Here is a 22754-nt window from a genome sequence, read left to right on the forward strand (position 1 = left end):
GATAGTTTGGTCGGATTTGGTCGGATTGTGGGTTGACCCGCCCATAAACTTAAAACGGTTAAAAATAAAATTAAAAATACTCATGTATGTTTCGAACTTGCAACCTAACAAAACAAGTACAATCAATTAACCAACTAGACTAATTACACTTTATATTTTAAAATCAAATTAGATGAACGCATGACATTTTAATAATATAAATGTAAATTTGTGACTAATTAATATATATATATATATATATAATAATGCTTAATTTTTAAAGTGTCCGGATTGTCGGGTCGAGAGCTGTGGTTAATTTGGATATATATGTGAGAGTAAATGGATACTTGGGTCGAATTGTGGGTTGACCCGCCCATAAACTTAAACGGTTAAAAATAAAATTAAAAATACTACATGTATATTTTGAACTTGCAACCTATCTAAAAAGTACAACCCTTTAACCAACTAGGCTAATAACAATTTATATTTTTAATTCAACACCAACTTAGATGAACGCGGGAGATTCTTTAATAATATATATATATATAATCATGTTTAATTTTTAAAGTATTCAAATTGTCAGAGTTGTGATTAATTTGGATATGTATGTGAGAGTAAATGGATACTTAGTTCGGTCGAGGGTTGACCCGCACACCCATAAGCTTGAAAAATTAAATAAGTATGTGAGAGTAAATGGATACTTAGTTCGGTCGAGGGTTGATCCGCCCACCCATAAGCTTTAAAATTAAATAAAAATTGTGATAGGCAATTTTTGAACTTAGAACCTCACCATATAAGTTTAACATTTTAACCAATTAGGTTAATACAACTTTTTAATTTAAACTCAACTTTAAAATTAGTAAAAGTATGACATTTTCTAATAATAAAACTTCAACAATTAAACTAATAATATTTTAAATTCATTTATATAATTTATTATATATATATATAATTGTAAGTCATATAAAAAATATATATTTATATATAAATTTATAAAAAGAAATATAACTTCAACCTTCTAAACAATTAAACTAATAATATTTTAAATTTGTTTATATAATTTATTATATATATATATATATATATATAACATTATATATATATAATTGTTAGTGTATATATATTCATATATAAATTTATAAATTGAAATCAAAAATTTTAAGAGGTGTAATGGTTAAATGTTCATTTTTACATAATAATGATCGAGGTTTCGAATCTCACTCTGAAGTTAGTTGATAAGTGGGTGAGAATAATATTGTTATTTGTCGGAAATGAGTTGATAAATCTCGGTAAAGAGAAGATGATTGGGTAATATAGAATATGTTTGCTAACGAAATTTAGTTAGTAAGTGGGTAAAAATAAGATTGTTGTTTGATCGAAGTGAGTTAATAAAACTATGTAAAAAAATATGGTTGGCTAATAAAGAATATGTTTCTAGATTGACAAAAATGAGTTGGTAAGTAGATGAGGACCGTACGAATGTACAAAAAAACTCGTTAGTATATATAATGATACTTAATTTTTAAAGTGTTCGGAAATTGAGTTCCCGGTTATGTTTGAAAACTACAAATGGACTAGACAAGGATTTAACCATCCTTACATTGATGAAAGCCCCTTTGTTTATAGTGGGGTTTTTGCTGATTCACCTTTAGAACCAAAGTAAGGAAGAAAAGGAGTTTATTTATATTGACACAATTTGATTTATACTTAGATGAAGCTAGAAATTATTATGAATTTGTTAAAACTAAATTCTTTGACTTTCATTTTTCTTGTATATTACAGAATTTTATATTTGGACAACGGAATAAAATACATTTAAATCACATTGCACCTTAAATGTTAAGTGCATGCTTATTTCAACAATTTCACAACCCAATTTTCAAATTCTATGCTTCAATTGTTCCAAATCCTAATACATCCATATTCCCTACTAGTGACATGAATATGTATGATAGATAAACTAGCTTCATTTTTATTAATATTGTAATTGAAAATGAACAATAGCAATCAAAGTTTGTATTCAACTCGAACTTGAATTATAGCAAACAAACCTATTTGATTAAACTCATACACCATATATTAAGAAAATAAACATACACAAAACACATCAGAAAATATCATTTTATCATAAAAAAGCATTAAAAATCAAAAAACTTTTAAGATGAAAGAACCAATAAAAAGTCAAATCATTCAAAACATACCCAAGTTTAAATTGATCCTAGAAATAAAATAAGTTCCTCTTCTTCTTAAATCAAAATGAACATTATGCTTCAACATATCGATGAGAATCAAAAGCAACAAATCCTTCATCTACAAAGAAGCCTCTTCCCTCCTTCCAAACACCATATATCATAATTCAGTACCAATTCATAAAGAAATAGAAATTTATTAGGCCAAATTGTAAACTACTAACCCTAAAACTTTGAGATCATCTCCATTTCTTCTCTTCCCTTTACGAGTTGTTCTCTTCTTCTTTTTCCTTATACTAATCACATGTAAATAGAGCAATGAGCAAAACAAACTACAGTTCAGAAAAAGAACAAGGTAAAATAAGTAGCTTACAATTTAGATAAGATTACTAGGCTTTCATTTGCACCCTCCTGTTCAAGTAAACATAATCAATAAGAGAACAATAAATGGCAAAAAAAGGAAAAGAAAATTTAAGATCAACAACATGCCTTCTTCTTTACAACATGTTCTTCTTCTGAATCATCATCTTTGACAATCTCCCATTTCTCATCCCCAAGAGTCAAAGTCTCCATGTCTCCATCATTATATAACACCTTTTAAAGCATCCATAGTGTTAGTCACAAAAGAACAATAAGAGAAATTGCATATAGGACAGAGGTTATCAAACCGTATGGTTCTTTGTAACCGAGTCAAAAGAATCAATAACACCTTCATAATACCTGCAATAACATTTGTCAATGATAGTAAGTTCTTTAGTCCAAGTTGTGATACATACAAGATGGCCCAAACATCGCTATGAATATGCATATGTGTTTGCATCGAGAGAAGTCATATTCAAAAACAAAAACAAAAAAAGCATTGAAGGAAGACTAAAAGAACCTTCTCAATCCAAATACAGCTTCAAAATGAGAACAAAAGTCATATTCACTTACTCAGCATCTTGTGGCCACCAAATTTTAACCCTTACACCAACCAGATTCTGGTTATGAGCATCTTGATGTGACTCAAGAACCTGTTTTACATTGAAAGGATTCATCCCATTATAGTGAAAAGAAATATACAAATATATATTTAACCAATCTGTATTCATAAGATCTAGAATACTTGCCTTCTTTTTTCCTTGACGCTTCCTCCTCTTGTAAGTTTTCATATTGTAGACAGTGACAATGAAGCCAAAACTTCCTGTAACACCGATGAGACAAAGAATGATGTTAAATATAAAGTATATTTTAGCTGAATATAAAAATCAAACAAATATTATTAGATCACGAAATATAAGATATTGTGTCATTCTATTTATTAAAAGTATAAAATGAAATATTTTTTTTTATTCTGAAACTAAAGATATTAATTTTTGATTGTTTTTAAAATAATAGAGGTTAATTCCATAGTTATTAATCGAATAAAGATTTTCAAATAGAAAAAATCTTTTATATCAAATATTTTAAATTAAATTTCCACTTACACTTTAATTATAATATGACTAATCATAGTGAGAAATTATGTAAATTTAGTAAATAAAATAATTCTTAACTAGGAAATAAAAATATATAATAAAAATAAATATTAATTAGAACAAAATAATATATTTAAAAAAGTACAATAAAAATAATATAGTCTAGAATAATATCAATTTAACAAATATAATATATTAATTGAGAATCAATATTAATCAGATTTTAAAATACTAAAATTGTTATTTCTATAATTGTATATATTTAATTTATATTTACTAAAATATGATATATTTTTTAAAATCTCACAATTATAATGTTGGCTAAACAACTCAAGTGATTGGGAAAACATTAACAATGCACATAACATAGGCGACTGCATATATATATACTAAAGAAAACAAATTGTAACTTTTCAACAAATTAACATTCAAAATTATAATAAGTACCATTTTAAAATACTAACTATATTACTGGTTGTACTTATCAAAAAATACATTAAAAAATCAGTTTAAGAGGTAGATAAATTTATATTATTCACAATTACTACGTACATCATTCCCATATACATCAAGTTATACATTTGTTTCTTTGTCTTGTCTCGCTTCACTCCAATCTTCCATGGATCAAATGTTATTTAATGCATTTTTTTAGACGATTCGATTAACCCCACGACCAGTTTAAGTTTACCATTTTCATCACCATTTGATTCGAGAAAGTCTCTCTTGACAAAATTAAAGGAATATCAACTAACTGAGTTTCATTTGACTTTTTAGAATTTATACGCGATCATTGTGATCATTTAAATATGTAACACATAAAGGTTTTTGAATAATATTTCATTCTCTCCCCTTACCGTTTAATGTTGTCCAAAACCGAGTTTGACAGATCATATGCTTTAGAATATATAATCATATATCTCATTGGTTCGCATTTACTTCTGTTTTCTCTTAGGGTTAGGCGACGAGGATCCTTCGTTGTTGAAAACTTCACTAGCTGGAGAAGGTGAGTTTTCATCTTCTACCATTTCACGCCTACCATACAAAACAATATAATCTAAATAATATATATATATATATATATATATATATATATAAATATTAAAAATAAAGTAAGATTAAATTGATCTATATAAACAAAATCACATGCAAGTGCAAGGAGAAAGAGAGATTGCAGAATATACTAGAATTTGTACAAACGTGACAATTGCAAGTCAACAACGCTGAGCTTAAACTAGAGATGAAAACCCGTTGTATTAATATTGCCTAAACAAAATTCTAGAACTTAAGTCATGCTATTTTAAAATTAACTCTCTTTAATTAGTTGTTTCATGAATGACCTTTTATTTTTACAATATTTATGCATTCAATTCATATTTATATAGGGTTCACAAAAAAATATATGTTTGATTGTAGTTTTAATGATTAAATATTGTTTTCTGAATTATACATGTGAATCATGTTAAATTTTCATAAATGATTTTGTTAATACGGAGAATGAATCAATTTAATCTTGGTTTATTTTTAATATTTGTATATAATATTATTTAGATTTTACATGTTTTTTTTATGGTAAACATCAAATGGCAGAAGATTAAAACCCAACTTCTCTAGTTAATGAATCTTTCAACTATGGATTGTCGTCGCCTTACCCTAAGGAAAAACAAGAGAAATACAAAAGAGAAAGGTGTTTGATTATTCTACACTAAGTGGTTTGTAAATTCGGTTTTGGACAAGAATAATTAGTTAGGGAAAATAATAAGATTTTGGTGATTTAAAAACATTTAAGTGATAGAGACTTAAATGATCCTTATGGTTGTGTATCACTCCTGAAAATTCAAATGAAACTCGGTTTGTTAACATTCTTTAATCATTTAGAAAGACTATCTCGATTCAGAAGGTGATGAAAATGATAGATCGAAACTAATTGAAACTAATTGTGTGGTTTATCGAACCGTCTAGAAAAATGGATGGAATAACTTTGGAAAAGTGAAATATGAAAGAGAACACATACTAGACAAATAAACGAATGTATAACTTATGAATGTATAACTTGATGCATATTTGGATTACTCGAAATAATGTAGTAAATTACATGTAATTGAAAAAAAAAGTTAAAAGAGGAAAATCAACATTTATATATACTATTTTGCAATCTCCTTTCAATATATTTTGTTTTTAATTTTCTTTTTATATAAATTGTCATTTCAAAACTATTTTGCAATCTCCTTTCAATATTTGTTTTATTTTTATTTTTCCTTAGATTATTTTGATTCATACCCACCCTACATGACAATATTGTGAATATTATTTCAATTTGTTTGACATTTATTTATTTCATTTTTTATTGTCTCGAATTATATGGTCTATATAGGTTATTTCGATGCTATTCATACAAGATCTCACTTATAAAATGACACATATATACAAAAATGAATAATTATACCCTTCTCATTTGATGATTATTTTCTCTTTGTACATGTGACACTGCATTAGTGAATAGTACAACTTGTAGCATCGAATTAATCGTTTATATATGATATGCTATCAACTTTTTTTTAATCTTAACTATTTATGCTTTAATAATTTTTAAAACAAATAATATATATATATATATCAATTGAAACTTTAAAAAGTAAAATATTTTATTAGCTTGTTTTATTTGTATGAATATAATGGAAGGAAGAAACAATGCAATGCTTCACATCTTCCTCCAATTGATACCAAACTAGAACATGAAACAACCTCCCAAATTGAATTAATGAATTGATGCTTCAAAAGTCAAAGAGCGGTTATACGAGATGCTGCGGAGAAAAATGGGAAGTTGTTGGAATATATCAGGTACTCTACGGTTGTGGTATCTATAGCATGCACTATTAAAATAATCGATGGCCATAATAAAATCCTCAGTGACTGGTTTACTCTGGAATATTCCGTTTATGATGTCCTTACGATAACTAGGTAACATGAAAATTGCGTGCAAACAAATAGGTGATGTAATGGCAGGTAAATATGGCGTTAAGGGATTGGGAATTGGTGGCGGTTGAGGGGGTGCTTGGTACAAAAAAACTTGACCCGAGTTGAGTGAAGGTGAAGGTGAAACCATTAAGAAGGCTATTATTACAACTATCAAAGTCTTTGAATTCATTGCTAAACAACCGTATCTATAAATATTTTGAGTTTGATGAGATTATCGGACTATATGTGTCCTTTTATAGTAGAGAAAGATAAAGAAAACCTTCTTAAAGAAATTACCAATTATTATTATTTATTTATTCAAGATTATGAAAATTCTAATAAAACTTTATCTTTAAACCATATTCAAGTTGTTTAATTTATAACATATATTAAAATATATATATATATATATTTTTTATCAAGTTAGTTCGTCAAAATAAGTACACGAGATTTCATTAGCAATAGTGTGAAAATTGAATATGTACTTAAAATTATTAATATTTATAAACTCTAGAAAGTCAGATTCCACACTAATGAATTTCGTGCGTATAAAAATATATGATAAATATTATTTATCTATAAATATTTTGGATAAAATTAATATTATTCAAATTTAAATAATTTAAAATTGTTTTTAATTCGTAAAAATTAAGTTTAATCTAAACTTAATGTTAACATATATTTTATTTCATCGACAATAACTTAACTCTTAAATTAACCCTCATCTTGTAACTCAAACTTTTTTATATGCCTCTTTTATTCCCACGGCAACTCACCTACCAATCTTAGTCGATCTCAATTGATGACACATATCTTATCTCTCGTCAAACTCAACCACTAACCACCTATTTAACCCTCATCTTGTGATTCACACTTTTTCATATGCCTCTTTATCTTTTCGGCAAACTAACCATTGACTCTAATCTTATGACTCAATTTATTTATATGCATCTTTATCCGTCGATAAACCACTCACAAATTTTAGTCGACCTCTCTTTTACTCTTTACTTTAACAAATCAACAACAAATCTCAATTGATCACACACCTCTTATCCATCGTCAAAACCCAACCACTAACCCCAAAAATGACCATCATCTTGTGACTCACACTTTTTCATGTCTCTTTATCCCCTCGAAAAACCACTCACTAACTCTAATCTTATGATTCACACTTTTTCATATGTCTCTTTATCCCTCGACAAATCACTCACCAATCTTAATCGACCTCTCTTTTACTCTCACTTCAACAAATCAACAACCAATCCCAACATTGATCACAGACCTCTTATCCAATGTCAAACCAACCCCCGAATTGAATCTCATCTTGTGACTCACACTTTTTCATATGCCTCTTTATCCCTTCGATCGAGAAACCACTCACCACTCGACCTTCATCTTGTGACCTCACACTTTTAGGTGTCTCGTATCCTTTGTTTAAAAGTTACGTCACCATATATTATAGTAAAAAATGCATTCTTGAAAATTTGTATGTTTTTGGGATTCGATGTATGTTCTTAAAAATGAAATATGAACACTTTAACCGCTAGACCACTTGAAATTGTTAAAATAATTTTATTATTTTGTGGATGTAAATATATTTTATATTTAATATTATTGTTAATTTTTATATTAAACTAAAAATTATTTATATTTATAGAGAAAATTATATATATAAATATATATATATATATATTTTAAATTGTTATATATATATATATATTATATTTTTTTTATATGATTAATGAGAATATATATATATATATATATATATATATATTATATTTTTTTTATATATATATATATATATATATCAGTAGAAAAAAATTAGTTATTATTATTTATAATTTATAAAAAATTATATATATATATATTATATTGTTATTATATATATAATTATTAATAAGATAAATATATATTTTATATGATTAGTGAGAGAAAAAAGATAAGATAAATTATATGATAAAATAAATTAATTAAGAGAGCTTGAGAAAAAACAAAAAAAAAATAATATAAATATATATATATATATAAAATAATTATTAGAAAAGATAATTTAGGACGTGAATAATTGTTTTATATTTTTATATGGTAAAGAAAAAAATGGTTAATTGAGAGAGTATGATATATATATATATATATATATATATATATATATATATATATATATATATAATTTATATATATTGAAATGTATAAGTTAATTTAAAAAAAATTATAATTTAAATAATAATAATAAAAAATAAATAAATAAATGAAACTAGAAAAGTCATACAATAAATATTAAATATTTTTAATTTGTAATATAAATTTAATTTATTTAAGTAAAATCGATGGAAATAGTTTAACTACTTATCCTTGAAAGATATATAAGAGAATATTTATAACTATAAAAACACAATATTTTGATAAAATTTAAATTACTAAATATTAATTTTATTCATTTACTATGTTATTATATATATATTTATTTTTATCATAAAATAGTATGTTATTTTTATTAAATAATATTTTTATTTGAAGTATATAATTAAATTAATATTTCAAAAAATTATTATTAAATTTAATATTGAATGAAAAATAATATAAATTTATATTAAAAAAGTTCAATATATAAACAAAGTAATAAATAATGAAAAACGTATAAGAGGAGATTTAAAGAGACTTAAAACAACGTTAATAATCCTTAAATTTTATAAAAAGTAAGATGGGGCACCTCTTTTGCACTGTTCCATATTAAAATTTTATATTATATTTATTTTTAAAATAAAATACTATAATAAGAAAATAAAATCTTGGAAAAAAAATATAAAATATGACCATATGGTGAAAATATAAAGTAAAATGTTTATAAAAACTAAAGAAAATCAAATGATATATTTCATTATATAAATCTTAAATATATTAATAAGGATAACCAAAACTTTTATAATATATATATATATATATATATATATATATATTCATTTCAATTTTAAATATTTAATTGTATCTACATGTTTTTATAATAAAATTATCTAAATATTATAATTATTATATATTTCTATATTAATAAAAAAAAATTAAGAATTTATTTTTTATGGTAAGTTCACTCATTTTATTTTATCATTTCTATCAATAAATCTTTTTTTTAGATAAATGTTTTTCTTTTAATAATTGTTTTTGCAAATTTTAGAAAAATATTTTTTTCAGATCTTTTTTAAAATAAAATTCTAATTATTTATTTATTTTTTATTCATATTCGTAAATATATATATATATATATATATATATATATATATATATATATATATATATATATATATATATATATATATATATATATATTTAGTAACCATCACAAATGGTCACATTTGATACTGATACTTGATACTAGAATTCTTTAATTTGAATTTAAAAGTGAATATAAAGAATAAAATGATGATTGGTGGTATATATATATATATATATATACCTATATATATATATATATATATATATAGGTATATATAAGGAGAGAATGGTAATTTGAATAAAGAGTGAGTGTTAATAATTTATCTTTGAAGGAGAATATATTAGATATGGTAATATATGTCAATTGCAAATTTAAGTAATGAATGAGTTATATATGCACGTGGTGTGGTGTAAATTTAAGGGAATCAAAGTGTAAGTTGTTGTTGTGATACCAAAAGGTGAAGTATCCTTTCCTGGAAGAAAAATCTCATCAGACAGTTGAGGAAACAAAAGAAAACAAATAAAGAACGTAAACACAAAATTTATAATAATTTGGTCAAAACGGGTTTACATCCACTTTTAAAACACATTCACTTTTAAAACACACGAGAATTCTTTTTTATACTATCAATAATGTTATAAGAGTATTATAATAATTCTTTCATAATTAAAACTCACACATAACTCACAAGGAAAAAATATTCTAAAAACAAAGACTTGACTTTCTTAGTGCATAATTGCACAATTAAATAAGCTCAATTAGATCAATATTAATATCTTGTCTAAATTCTTCAAAAACTTTCAAATATTATATTATGATCATATTGTCCTAATTGTATTTACATAACAAAATATCTAATTTCCTTTTTTTTAAATTTTATTATATTATTAAAATTATGTACCAAAAGATATAGTTTCTTTTTGTTGAATGTATATTATTTTCTTTTATTAAGAGTATGCACCATTAACATACCACTTACAATTGTAAATCAATTCTTAACCCTCCACCTTAATTTACAAGTTATCTTCATATTATCTTACATGTTTTGTTTTGCCAATAAGAAAAGTGTCCATAGCTCATAAATCTAGGAATTGATAGCATATTGGCAACATTGACATCTATTAACATCTTCTTGATAACATATTCTCTTTGGTCGACTATGCTCATCTCAATGTAAATCCCACATCCAATTTTAGCTTGAAAACCCTTTCAACAAAGGTAAACCCATGTGACTCTTATGCCGCTTAAACCATCAACTAAATTATATAAATATTTATAATTATTATATATTTCTATATTATTAATACACATAATTATTAAACTAATTATAAAATAAAAATTTATTTTCTCTTATCTCACAATTCATTGTAAGTTCATAAATTCTGATTTTTCATTTATTGATGAATATTTATGTTTTAGTAGATAAATCTTTTTTTCTTTTTTTTTTCTTTTAACAATTATTTTTTTAAATTGTAAAAAGATTATTTTTTTCAAATATTTTTAAAATATAATTCTAATTATTTACTTATTTTATTATTTATAATTATAAAATATATTTTTGTTAATCATCACAAATAGTTTAATAGTTTAAAGTGTTCACATTTTATACTTAATAATAGAGTTCGAATATCAGCTAATTCTAATTTTAGAGTGAGTAATATAAAGATTGAAATTGCAATGATGATGGGTGGTATATGTGGGGGAGAGAATGGTAATTTGAATCAAGAGTGTGAGTTAATAATTAATCTTTTGAAGGAGAAGATATTGTTGTTAATTGGTTTCAAATTTGAGTAATGAATGAGTTATATGTGCATGTGGGTGCATATTTTAGGGAATGATGGTTCGATTTAGGCGGTAGTAGTTGTTGGTATACCAAGAAATGAAGTATCCCTTCCTGGAAGAACAACATCATCAAATAGTTGACGAAACGAAAGAAAACAACTAAAGAACGCAAATACAAGATTTAAAGTAATTCGACCAAAACAAGCCTACATCAACTTTCGAAGCAAAATAGACTTCTTTTTTAATATAAAGAAAGGTGAAGGAGTATTAAAATAATTATCTCATAATTAAAACTCATACACAACTCACAAGGAAGCAATGCTCTGAAGATAAAAACTTGACTTTCTAAAGTGTTCAGTTGTACCTTTAAATAAGCTCAACTAGGTCAATATCAATATCTTGTTCAAAACTCTCAAAAGATCTTCAAATATTTGATTCTAACCATATTTTTCTAATTTTATTTACATAACAAAATATCTAATTTTCTTTTTTTGTTTATCTTATTTCATAATATAAAAATTATACATCAAAAGATATAGTTTCTTTTTGTTGAATATACTCTTTTCTTTTACCAAGATTATGCATCATGAACATACCATAATTGTAATATTATAAATAATTTATCCACACTCCACCGTAATATATATGTTATCCCCCTCTAAGCCCTCTTGTCTTTGATGTTTTGTTTTATCAATAAGAAAAGTCTCTAGCTCCTAAATCTATAAACTATTAACATATCAACAACATTGCCATTTATTAACACCTTCTCTTTGGTCGGCCATGCTCATCTCGATGTTTAATCCCACATTGGACTATAGCTTGAAAACCCCTTCGACAAAGGTAAACCACAAGACATTTATGCCGCTTAAATTATCAACTAAATTATCTAAATATTAATAATTATAATATATTTCTATATTATTAATACATAAAATTATTAAATTAATAATAAATTACAATTTTATTTTCTCCCATCTCACAATTCATTTATTGTAAGTTCACAAATTTTGATTTTTCATTTTTTTTATCAATATTTATCTTTTTTTAGATAAATATTTTTTTTTTTCGTTTTATAATTGTTTTTTAAGATGGTAGAAAGAAAACTTTTTTGCAATTTTTTTTTTCAAATTTAATTCTAATTATTTATTTATTTTTTATTCATATTTATGAAATATATTTTTGGTAACAATCACAAATAGTTTAATAGTTAAAGTGTTCACATTTTATACTTGAGATTATAATTCGAATATCAATTAATTCGAATTCATAGTGAGTATTATAAATATTAAAATGACAATGATGATGGGTTGTATATGCAGGAGAGAATGATAATTTGAATAAGAGTGGGTCTTAATGATTCATCTTTGAAGGAGAAGAAATGGTAGAATATGTGGTTGCAAATTTGAGTAATGAATGAGTTATATGTGCATGTGGGTGCATATTTGAGGGAATGATGGTTCGATTTAAGTAGTAGTCATTGTCGGGCAGGGACGTACCTAGGAATTACCGTTAGAGTGGGATTGAAAAAAATTAAAATGAGTTAAAAAAATTTTTTTGATAGCATTAAATAATATAATGAGAAAATTATAGATTTATTGAGGTATAAGTATAAATATGAGTTTAGTCTTTTTTTTTTAATTTATAAAAAAAATAATAAAAAAAATGAAAAAAAATGAATGAGTCACGTTCCTTTACCACTATAAAAAATATATTATTTTTTATTATAGCCTAGATTCACTCCGCCTAAAGAGAGTCATTCTTATATATAAAGGAATATTATAAAATATATATTATAAAATATATATAAATTTAATAAAGCAAAATTTTAATTAAGTTTTTATATAATTAAATAATTTAAATTCAATTTGTAACAGGTAAATAATAATAAATACTCTCCCACACTAATTAATTTTTATTGAAAGAATTTATAGAAAAATATAAAATAATATTTGGAAAAAAAATAAAAAAAAATAAATAATATGTAATTAAAAATAATCCTAACATATAATTTAGAAAAAGGTCATAGTAGATATTATGTAAATAATAAAAATATTATTAATTTTGATAAATTGGAATATACTTCTTTAATATTAATTATTAAAATAAATAATTAATTATTATAATTTATGATTTGAATATAAAAAAAATAAATAAATTTGAAAGATAAAAAGTATCCATAAATTATAAAAATATTAAAAATTATATGTGTCAAATTCTAAAACATAATTAAATTCAAATAATCATTTAAATCAAACACAATTAAAATAAATATATCTAACCTCTTCTTTTTTTTCTCTCTCAAATAATGCTAAAAAACTTCAAATTCCTTTCTCAACATAATTCAACATAATGCACATTCTTTTGAATTATATATATATAATAAAAAAAATTTATGAATGAGTAAGAGGTGGGCTTAATCCCACCTCAACCCCTTGCTCCGTACATCCTGTTTTCAGGATACCAAGGGATGAAGTATCATTTCCTAGAAGAACATCATCATCAAATAGTTGAGGAAACGAAAGAAAACAACTAAAGAAAGCAAACACAAAATTTATAATGGTTCGACCAAAACAGTCCTACATCCACTTTCGAAGCACACAAGAGACTTCTTTCGAAGCACAAAAGACTTCTTTTTTTTTTTACTATAAAGAATGTTATAAGAGTACTATAACAATTATCTCATAATTAAAACTCATACACAACTCACAAGAAAACAATGCTTTCAAGAAAAAGACTTAGACTTTCTAAAATGCTCAGTTGCACATTAAAATAAGTTCAACTATGTCAATATTTTGTCCAAACCTCTAAAAAAAACTTCCAAATATTGTATTCTCATCATATTTGCCTAATTGTATTTACATTACAAATTAAAAGCTATACAATAAAAGATATAGTTTTTTTTTAATATACAATATTTTTTACCAAGATTATACACCATGAATATATCGTAATTGTAATATTGTAAATTAATTCTCAACACTCCACTCTGATTTACAATTTATTTCTCTTTGTCTTCCTTATTTTGTTTTGTCAATAAGAAAAGTCTCCATAACTTTTAAGTTCAAGAGTGGTTAGCATATTTGCGCAACATTGTCATCTATAAACACCTTATTTGTACAATCTCACATTGAAATTTATCTTGAAAACCCTTCGATAAAGGTAAAACCACATACCCTCTATGCCGTTTAAATCATCAACTAAATTATTTAAATATATATAATTATTATATATTTCTATATTATTAATAAACATAAATATTAAACTAATAATAAATTAAGAATTTATTTTCTCCCCTCTCACAATTCATATATTGTAAGTTCACAAATTTTGATTTATCAATTTTTTATCAATGATCTTTCTTTTTCAGCCAAATCATTTTTTATTTTACATTTTTTTTTATATTTTAGAAAGATATTTTTTTAAAATGTTTTTTCAAATATAAATCTTATTATTTACTTATTTTAATATTCATATTTAAATATATTTTTTTAACAATCACAAATAATCTAATAGTTAAAGTATTCACATTTTATATTTAAAACTATATTTTAATATAAGCTAATTCAAACTTCAGATTGAGTATTATAAAAATTAAAATAACAATGATAAGTGATATATTTGGGAGAGAGAATGGTAATTTGAATCAAGAGTGGATGTTAATAATCCATCTAAAAGAATATATGGTAGTATATGAATATTTGAGAGAATGATGGTTCAAATTTATATGAAAGTCGTTGTTGACATACCAAAAGATGAAATATCCCTTCCTGGAAGAACAACATTATCAAAAAGTTGCGGAAACAAAATAAAACAAGATTTATAGTGATTCGATCAAAACAGACCTATATTCATTTTCGAACCACAAGAGACTTTTTTCTTTTACTATCAAGAATTTTATAGGAGTATTACAATTATTATTTTATAATTAAAACTCACACACAACTTATAAAGAAGTCATACTTTAAAGGAAAAGACTTGTCTTTCTAAAGTGTCAGCTGCACCTTTAAATAAGCCCAACTACGTTGATATTAATATATTGTCCAAATCTCTATTTCACCTTATTTTCCTAATTTTATTTACATAACAAAATATATAATATTTTTTTGTTAATCTTATTTAATAATATCAAAATTATACATCAAAAGATATAGTTTTTTTTGTTGTTGTTGAATATATTATTTCCTTATACCAAGATTAATCATCATGAACATATCATAATTGTAATATTATAAATCAATTCTCAACACTCCACCTTGATTTACAAGTTATCTCCCTCTTATTTTCCTTGTTTTGTTTATTCAATAAGCAAAGTCTCCATAGCTCCTTAATCCAGGAATTGCTAGCATTTGAGTAACATTGACATCTATTGACACTTTTTTAATAACACATTCGCTTAAGTCAATTATGCTCATCTCTATGTACAATCCCGTCAGACTTTAGCGTGAAAACTCTTTCAACAAAGGTAAAACCACAATACCCTTATTTCGCTTAAACCATCAACTATAATATCACTTATAATGGACTACACATAAAATTTACAATTTAACAAATTACCATAATTGTAATATTGTTAAATCATTCTTAATAGTCGTCATCTATTTCGCTGAGACCTAACCAAATATTTCATCATTTTCTCAATACATATCTCACTTGAAGGTCAAGTTTGAAGATCAACATCATGACCATTATTCCTAACTATGAAGCTGCAAAGACATCTCCATAAGTTCATCATCAAGAACTTTCTCACTCAAAATTATATTTAAATTCCAGGATTTATCCTAATTATATTATGCATTAATTTCATGTCATTTCTTTAATCAATTTGTTCACTTTTGTAATAAATAATCATTGTTTAAACAATTGAATGAAATAAACTCAATAAAAAAAGAACATAATTTTTGGGTTGGGATTACACAAGGTAAGGTAGGATTACATACAAGTAATTATCTTTTAAAATGGATATAAAACATAATTTCATAAACAAGCTTAGAACTAAAAAAAAAAAAAAAACTATTTGCAATAGAGATTCCGTAATATTTTTTCCTTTAAAAACGGACTTTAGCAATTATTTTTTGCATTATTTATCATATTCGCAACAGAATTGCAACAATAAGAAAAACATTGCAAATAGGCTTATTGAAAATTTGTAACATCGTGTACAATAGTGGTTCCAATAAGATTTGAGTAAGCTCCAATATGCTGCAAAGATCCTTTATTCTGTATAACTCTATCTAACCATGGTTTATAAAATATTGCAACAATATTTATATTCATATTTATATTAATAACCATTGTTTTACACTAATATTTGTAACTATAATTGCAATACTATAAATTTATTAAATAATAAAAATATATTCATCAAAAATTGTATTATCATATAAAATTACGTATTGTAACAATCTTCGCAATACCGAATATAATGAATATTAAAAATGATGCATTTAACAATTTGCATTACAATTCAAACCAGCCACTCTATAATTAAAAAATTTCAAAGCTTTTCTAAAAAAATCAAAATTACTTCAATCACCCTTAACATTGTCCAAAAAGTTCATTAATATTATTGTACTTCTGTATTTCAGCAACACCGGTGCACATTTAGAAAAATAATCTATAATAATTATCAACCATCTATTTTATTTTATGAAACACATTATTTAATGTAATTTTTTTACATCATTGACTGCCCAAGCCCTATACCACCCACCATGTGCATTCTCCAACAACATTTGATAATCATAAAAAGAAAATTGGTTAATATTTTTTAAACCAAAACCAATTCTAAATTCATGTATTGATCAACTATATCAAATTTTAAATAACAATTCATCAATAGAATTCAAGAATAATCCTACTAAATTATAAACATGATATTACCTATAATAATTATGTCATATATCTAAAATTTGCATAACATCTTAAAATGTTTTCAATTAATAACTCTATCATATTTAATAAAAATTTACGTCTTTTTCTGAATTTTCAACTCCAATGCACTTACTGTTTGCTTGAGACTTTTTAGCTCCAAATAGAGATGAGTGTTAGAATGACCTTCTTGAAACACCTATTTTTGACCCATGTAGCCGATTTCGAACCCACACACTTGTGCTAGGCCCAACAGCCTCCATTCACAAATTCGTTTTGGTCTTTTTTTTCTTTTGGTTCTAAGGAATTATGAGTTTGATGGAGTTGAGTACAAATATTCTACACATGCAAAAAAAATGGTTAGTAAATATATAAATCTCAACATCATTTAGAACATAAATAAACATACTTGTTAGATAAAATTGATTGGTTAATAAGAATTTAACAAAACAAACCTATTGTGCAGGAACGGTCAGAAACCTCAACCTGTCAAGTAATCAAACCGGCTAGAAGAAACAGATGAACAAACTAAAGTTATCCGGATTGAACAACCTGAACGGCAAAGATCTTCAACCGGCTAGAAAAGACAAAGCTGGTATATGTAGAAGATGACATCAAAGGATTAGACTGTGATATTGCCATATTCATACAAGTCTGATGATATGATGCAGACTGCAGAAGATTGCCTGAAGAAACAGTTACTATTTTGGTACAAGTCAAAAGAGCAATGTCCCAGGTGTAGAAACTGTCCAACCGACAGTTGCCATAATCAAGCAAAGACTATGTCAGCCCGTCTACTCCATGCCTTGGAAGCCTAAACCGCATTTAATGGTATACTGAACCTCTGAATCTATCCGTTGAAGAAATGTGACCGTTAGCACATTTTCACCTATAAAAAGGGAAGCTGAGGAAGCTGAAAAAAAAAGTGCTGAAAACACAAGAAATCATAAGCAAGCTAACAAGTGACAACTAGTGTGAGAAACAAGTCTGTGAAAAACAAGTGCTAAGAAAGATCAAGAACAATTTACAAAGTGTTTATCTCTAAGATTCAAGGCTTGAGTGTGCTTGTGTTACAATTTCTGTGAGAATTGTAAGAGTGATTATCGAGCAGTCAATAAGACTTAATCGTGTATTGTGTTTGTGTATTCCTTAGTGAATATCCTTCTCGTGGTTTGAGAAGAAGGAGTGACGTAGGTTCTACTATTTAGCCGATTCTTCATACTTTAACTAGTTCCATATTCTAACCGACCCATACTATTTCAACCGCCCCATTAATCCTCAACCGACATTCTCCAAACCGCATCTCTATTCATCCTGTGTGTGTGTTGCTTCAACCTGAAACAATCCACTTCCGCACTTGAACTCGGTTCAAGGGTTTGTGACAATTTGTGTAGTATTGAAACTAGTGCTAATTTTTAACCGAATTAGCGCCAACCGTTGAGTGTTATCAGAAAGTTCTATCCGGCTGGACCCCGGTCCGTCATCCTCGATCTAGATCCTAACAATTGGTATCAGAGCAGTCAATTTTAATACTCAAGCAACACTAATCGAGCAAGCATGACTTTCGGCAAAAAACCTCCAATGCTAGAAGGAGACGATTTTGCTAACTGGAAAATATGCATGCACTTGCACCTGATTACTATGGATGATGAGATGACATTCATTCTATCTGAAGGACCGATCAAGATTGAGAAAGATAGAAAAGATTGGACAGCCGAAGATAAAAGGAGAAACAATCTGAATAACCACTACAGAAATCACATCTTCAAGGCTCTGGACAGAAACACCTTTACTAAAGTCAGGGATTGCAAAACCGCAAAGGAGGCATGGGAATCGGTGATTCAACTTCATGAAGGAAATGAAAGAACCAAGGAGAACAAGATAATTGTGGCTACTCAGAAATTTGAAAACATCAAAATGAGGCCAGGAGAAACCATGAAGGAATTTAGTGATCGTTTCGAAAGTGTGGTAAGCGAGCTGTTGGTTCTCGGAAAGAAGTATGACAACAAGGAAACAATCATCAAAGCTTTGAGATCCCTTCCTAGTGCATGAGGGAATCAAACTACCTAGACAAGATGAAGCTACATGATGTATTCAAAGACCTAAGGGCATATGAGTTTGAAATAAAGTCCAGAATTGAAAATGAAGCATCCTCATCAACCGCTACTAAGGCACTAGTTACATCAATAGTACCAGCAATTGCCGCACCGATCAAATCAGCAGAACAATTCTCCGAAGATGCAATGGCCATGCTTGCAAAGAAGTTCAACAAATTTATGAAGAAAATCCAACCGACAAACAACTATAACTACAACTACGATGATAAATCTAACGTTATGTGTTATAACTGTGATGGTTTGGGACATTACATGTGGGAATGCAGAAAGCCACGAAGGGACAACCGGAAACCGGATGATCAAAACCAAAGATACAACTATCCATAAACCGGTGAAGGAAGTGAAAGAAAGGAGATGCAGAAAGCACTGATAGCCGATGATGGAGGAAGTTTATGGGCTCACAGTGACAGCGATGATGAAATCTCATGTCTCATGGCAAACGAAGAAGAACAGGTATTTGATTTTTCCTGTGATGAATTCACCAGAGAAGACTTAATTACTGCATTAAATGACATGGTAGTAGAGTACAAACACCTATCAACCTTAGTACCAACCCGGCTTAACTTTAGAACCGACCCCGTAGCACCAGTCCGACCCAACCCTGAAACCGATAATGCTCAATCCGATGAGATCATCGAAATCGAAGCAACACCTGAACTATCCTCCGATAGAGAACAACTCGAGGAGTCAGTTCAAGAGTGGACCGAAGAAGAGGATGAGCGAACCAAGTATCTGATGGAAGCATGGGAAAAATCTAGTGAAGCAGTTAGGAAGTTATCAAGTTATAAGAGACCCTATAAGTGTAAATTTGATCTCGGTTATTATATTAACACACTCATTCAACACAAATTCCCAGAGGATTGAATCTCACTAAAGACAAGCTTCCTTTCATAAGTTTTATCAAGAGCTCTTCAACCTATACCGAATCATCTCATGATTCTAAATTGGCTAAGGATCTAACCTATGTCGGTCCACCCAATATAGCTAAATGGTCTCTAACTAAGTGGAAAACTATTCAACCCTATGATATGAGTCCATATCACACCAATCAAACCTCACCTCAACATCACAAGGTAACACTAAGTAGACAAAAACACACTAAACCGAGCGCATATAGGACCATCAAAACTATATCCGGGAAAATTATGCGAATAATCAAAATATGGATACCCAAGGGACTAATCAATCACGGACCCAAGTAAATGTGGGTACCAAATAGTTGTAAATATGTACATTTTATAGGTTATAATGAAGCGGCTTGAAAACTCTGATTGGCATCTGGACAACGGTTTTATAAATTTATAATTTTTTTTGATTTTACTTAAATACATTAAATTTAAATTACAAATTAAACAACAATTATTATTTATGGTGATAAATGAATTAATGTTTGTCTTTTTTTAGTGTAAATTTATTATTATTTAAATTAATTTATTTTATATATAATAGTATCAAATTGTGATTTTTTTAAGTAATAAAATCTTAATTTTATGAGTTTATCAAATTTTAAGTAAATATTAAATTTTGACTATATTAATTTTTTATAAGTAATTAGTTCACATTAAATCTATTAAGAGTTACTTATAAAATATTAATTAGTAAATAATACAAATTCAATATAAAACTCATTTGAGTTCTTAAAATAATGAAGGTTAAAATAAAGAAAATCAGATTAACTAATGAAACGACATTCGAATATTTTTATAGTTAAGTTGATTCCGTAAACAGCCCAGTGAAAGGTCTAATCAAATGATAATTAATAATTTATGTATAGGGTTAAGAAACACGTACAAATCATGAGAAAATACAGGTAAGATAACCTATATTTTAAATATAAAATTAAACAACTCATTATTGAAAACATGAAAATCAATTCAAACTCGGATAATTTCGTCTTATTTATCGTTAAAAATAAGACGAACACATGCTCAAGAAAACATCATCAACACAATCGGAGGATATAAGTAAAAAACGACCCACCAAGGATTAAGAGTATTATTCACATCACAAAAATTCGGGATAAAATTGGATCCAACTAAATAAATGCCTCATCAATCAAAAACAATACAAACTCAATTATGAGTTATAAATTGAAAAACATAAAACCCTTCAATTGTTAAAAAAAAACTACCAGTGAGTAAAAAAGAATGATTTTTTTTTATTTCACTCAAACTTCCTCCAAAAGAGAAAAGAGAATTAAACTTAAATTAGAATAGCTAATAAAGTCTCGTATATATATTTGCACACTAAATTGATTGATTTTTCTTTTTTTTTTCTTTTGTGAATTGTAAAAAAATATGAATTACTTTTTAGAAAAATGGTATTTAGAGATTTAAAGTAAAAAGAATATGTTAAAAATTGAAGTAACTTGAATATGGTTTAAATATAAATTTTTATTGAAATTTTCATAATCTTTTTTTTTGGGGAATTTTTCATAATCTTGAACAATTAAATAATAATATTTATTTATAAAAGTTGGTACTTTCTTTAGAAGACTTCTTAATCTTCCTCTACTATAAAAAAAGGACACATATAGTCCGATAATCTCATCAAACTCAAAATATTTATACACACAGTTGTTTAGCAATGAATTCAAAGACTTTGATAGTTGAAATAATAGCCTTCATAGTGGTTTCAGCTTCACTTAAGGTTGGGCAAGCTTGCCTTCCATTCTTTTCACCATGAAGCCCTTCACCACCATCACTCATTCCTCAATCTCCATTATTACCTAATCCTCAATCGCCACCAACACCCAATCCTCGATAGCCATTATTACCCTATCCTAAATTGCCACCATCACCCAATTCTCAATCGTCAATATTACCCAAACCTCAATCACCACCAACACCCTATCCTCAATTGCCATTATTACCCATCATTGCATCAACACCTCTTTGCTTGTACGCAATAAGCCTCTTAAATTATTCATGTATTAGGGAAATCTCAATTGGAATATGTTATTGGGTTTTGCAACAGCAAAACTATGGATCTTCTTAGAAATCAAACATGCCATGCTCTCAAATGAAAGAAGTGATTACACTAGGATTGATTGGACTACTCCACAATCAAAATCTCCCCCAATCTTTCTCTCTAGATCAGCCAAAGAACAAGAAGAATAAGGAAACTAGAAAACCCTAGATCTGTAATTCACTCTCTCTCAACTTTGCTTTGTTATGAGAAAAATACCTAAAAAAGT

At 26.5% G+C, this 22754-nt stretch overlaps 1 protein-coding gene across 1 annotated transcript; it reads right to left on the minus strand.

The window, feature by feature from the left end:
* Positions 1-2557: 2557 nt before the first annotated feature.
* LOC124924316 (sister chromatid cohesion protein PDS5 homolog D) lies at positions 2558-19692 on the minus strand. Its single transcript, XM_047464373.1, has 5 exons — positions 19635-19692; positions 3278-3351; positions 3102-3181; positions 2837-2888; positions 2558-2762 (listed from the first exon to the last, which is right to left on the minus strand). Exons 1-5 carry the CDS (start codon positions 19690-19692, stop codon positions 2646-2648), a joined length of 381 nt encoding a protein of 126 aa, XP_047320329.1. The 3' UTR covers positions 2558-2645.
* Between the last annotated feature and the right edge of the window lie 3062 nt (positions 19693-22754).

The sequence above is a fragment of the Impatiens glandulifera genome, chromosome 2 (genome assembly GCF_907164915.1).
Source record: "Impatiens glandulifera chromosome 2, dImpGla2.1, whole genome shotgun sequence".
Lineage (NCBI taxonomy): Eukaryota > Viridiplantae > Streptophyta > Magnoliopsida > Ericales > Balsaminaceae > Impatiens > Impatiens glandulifera.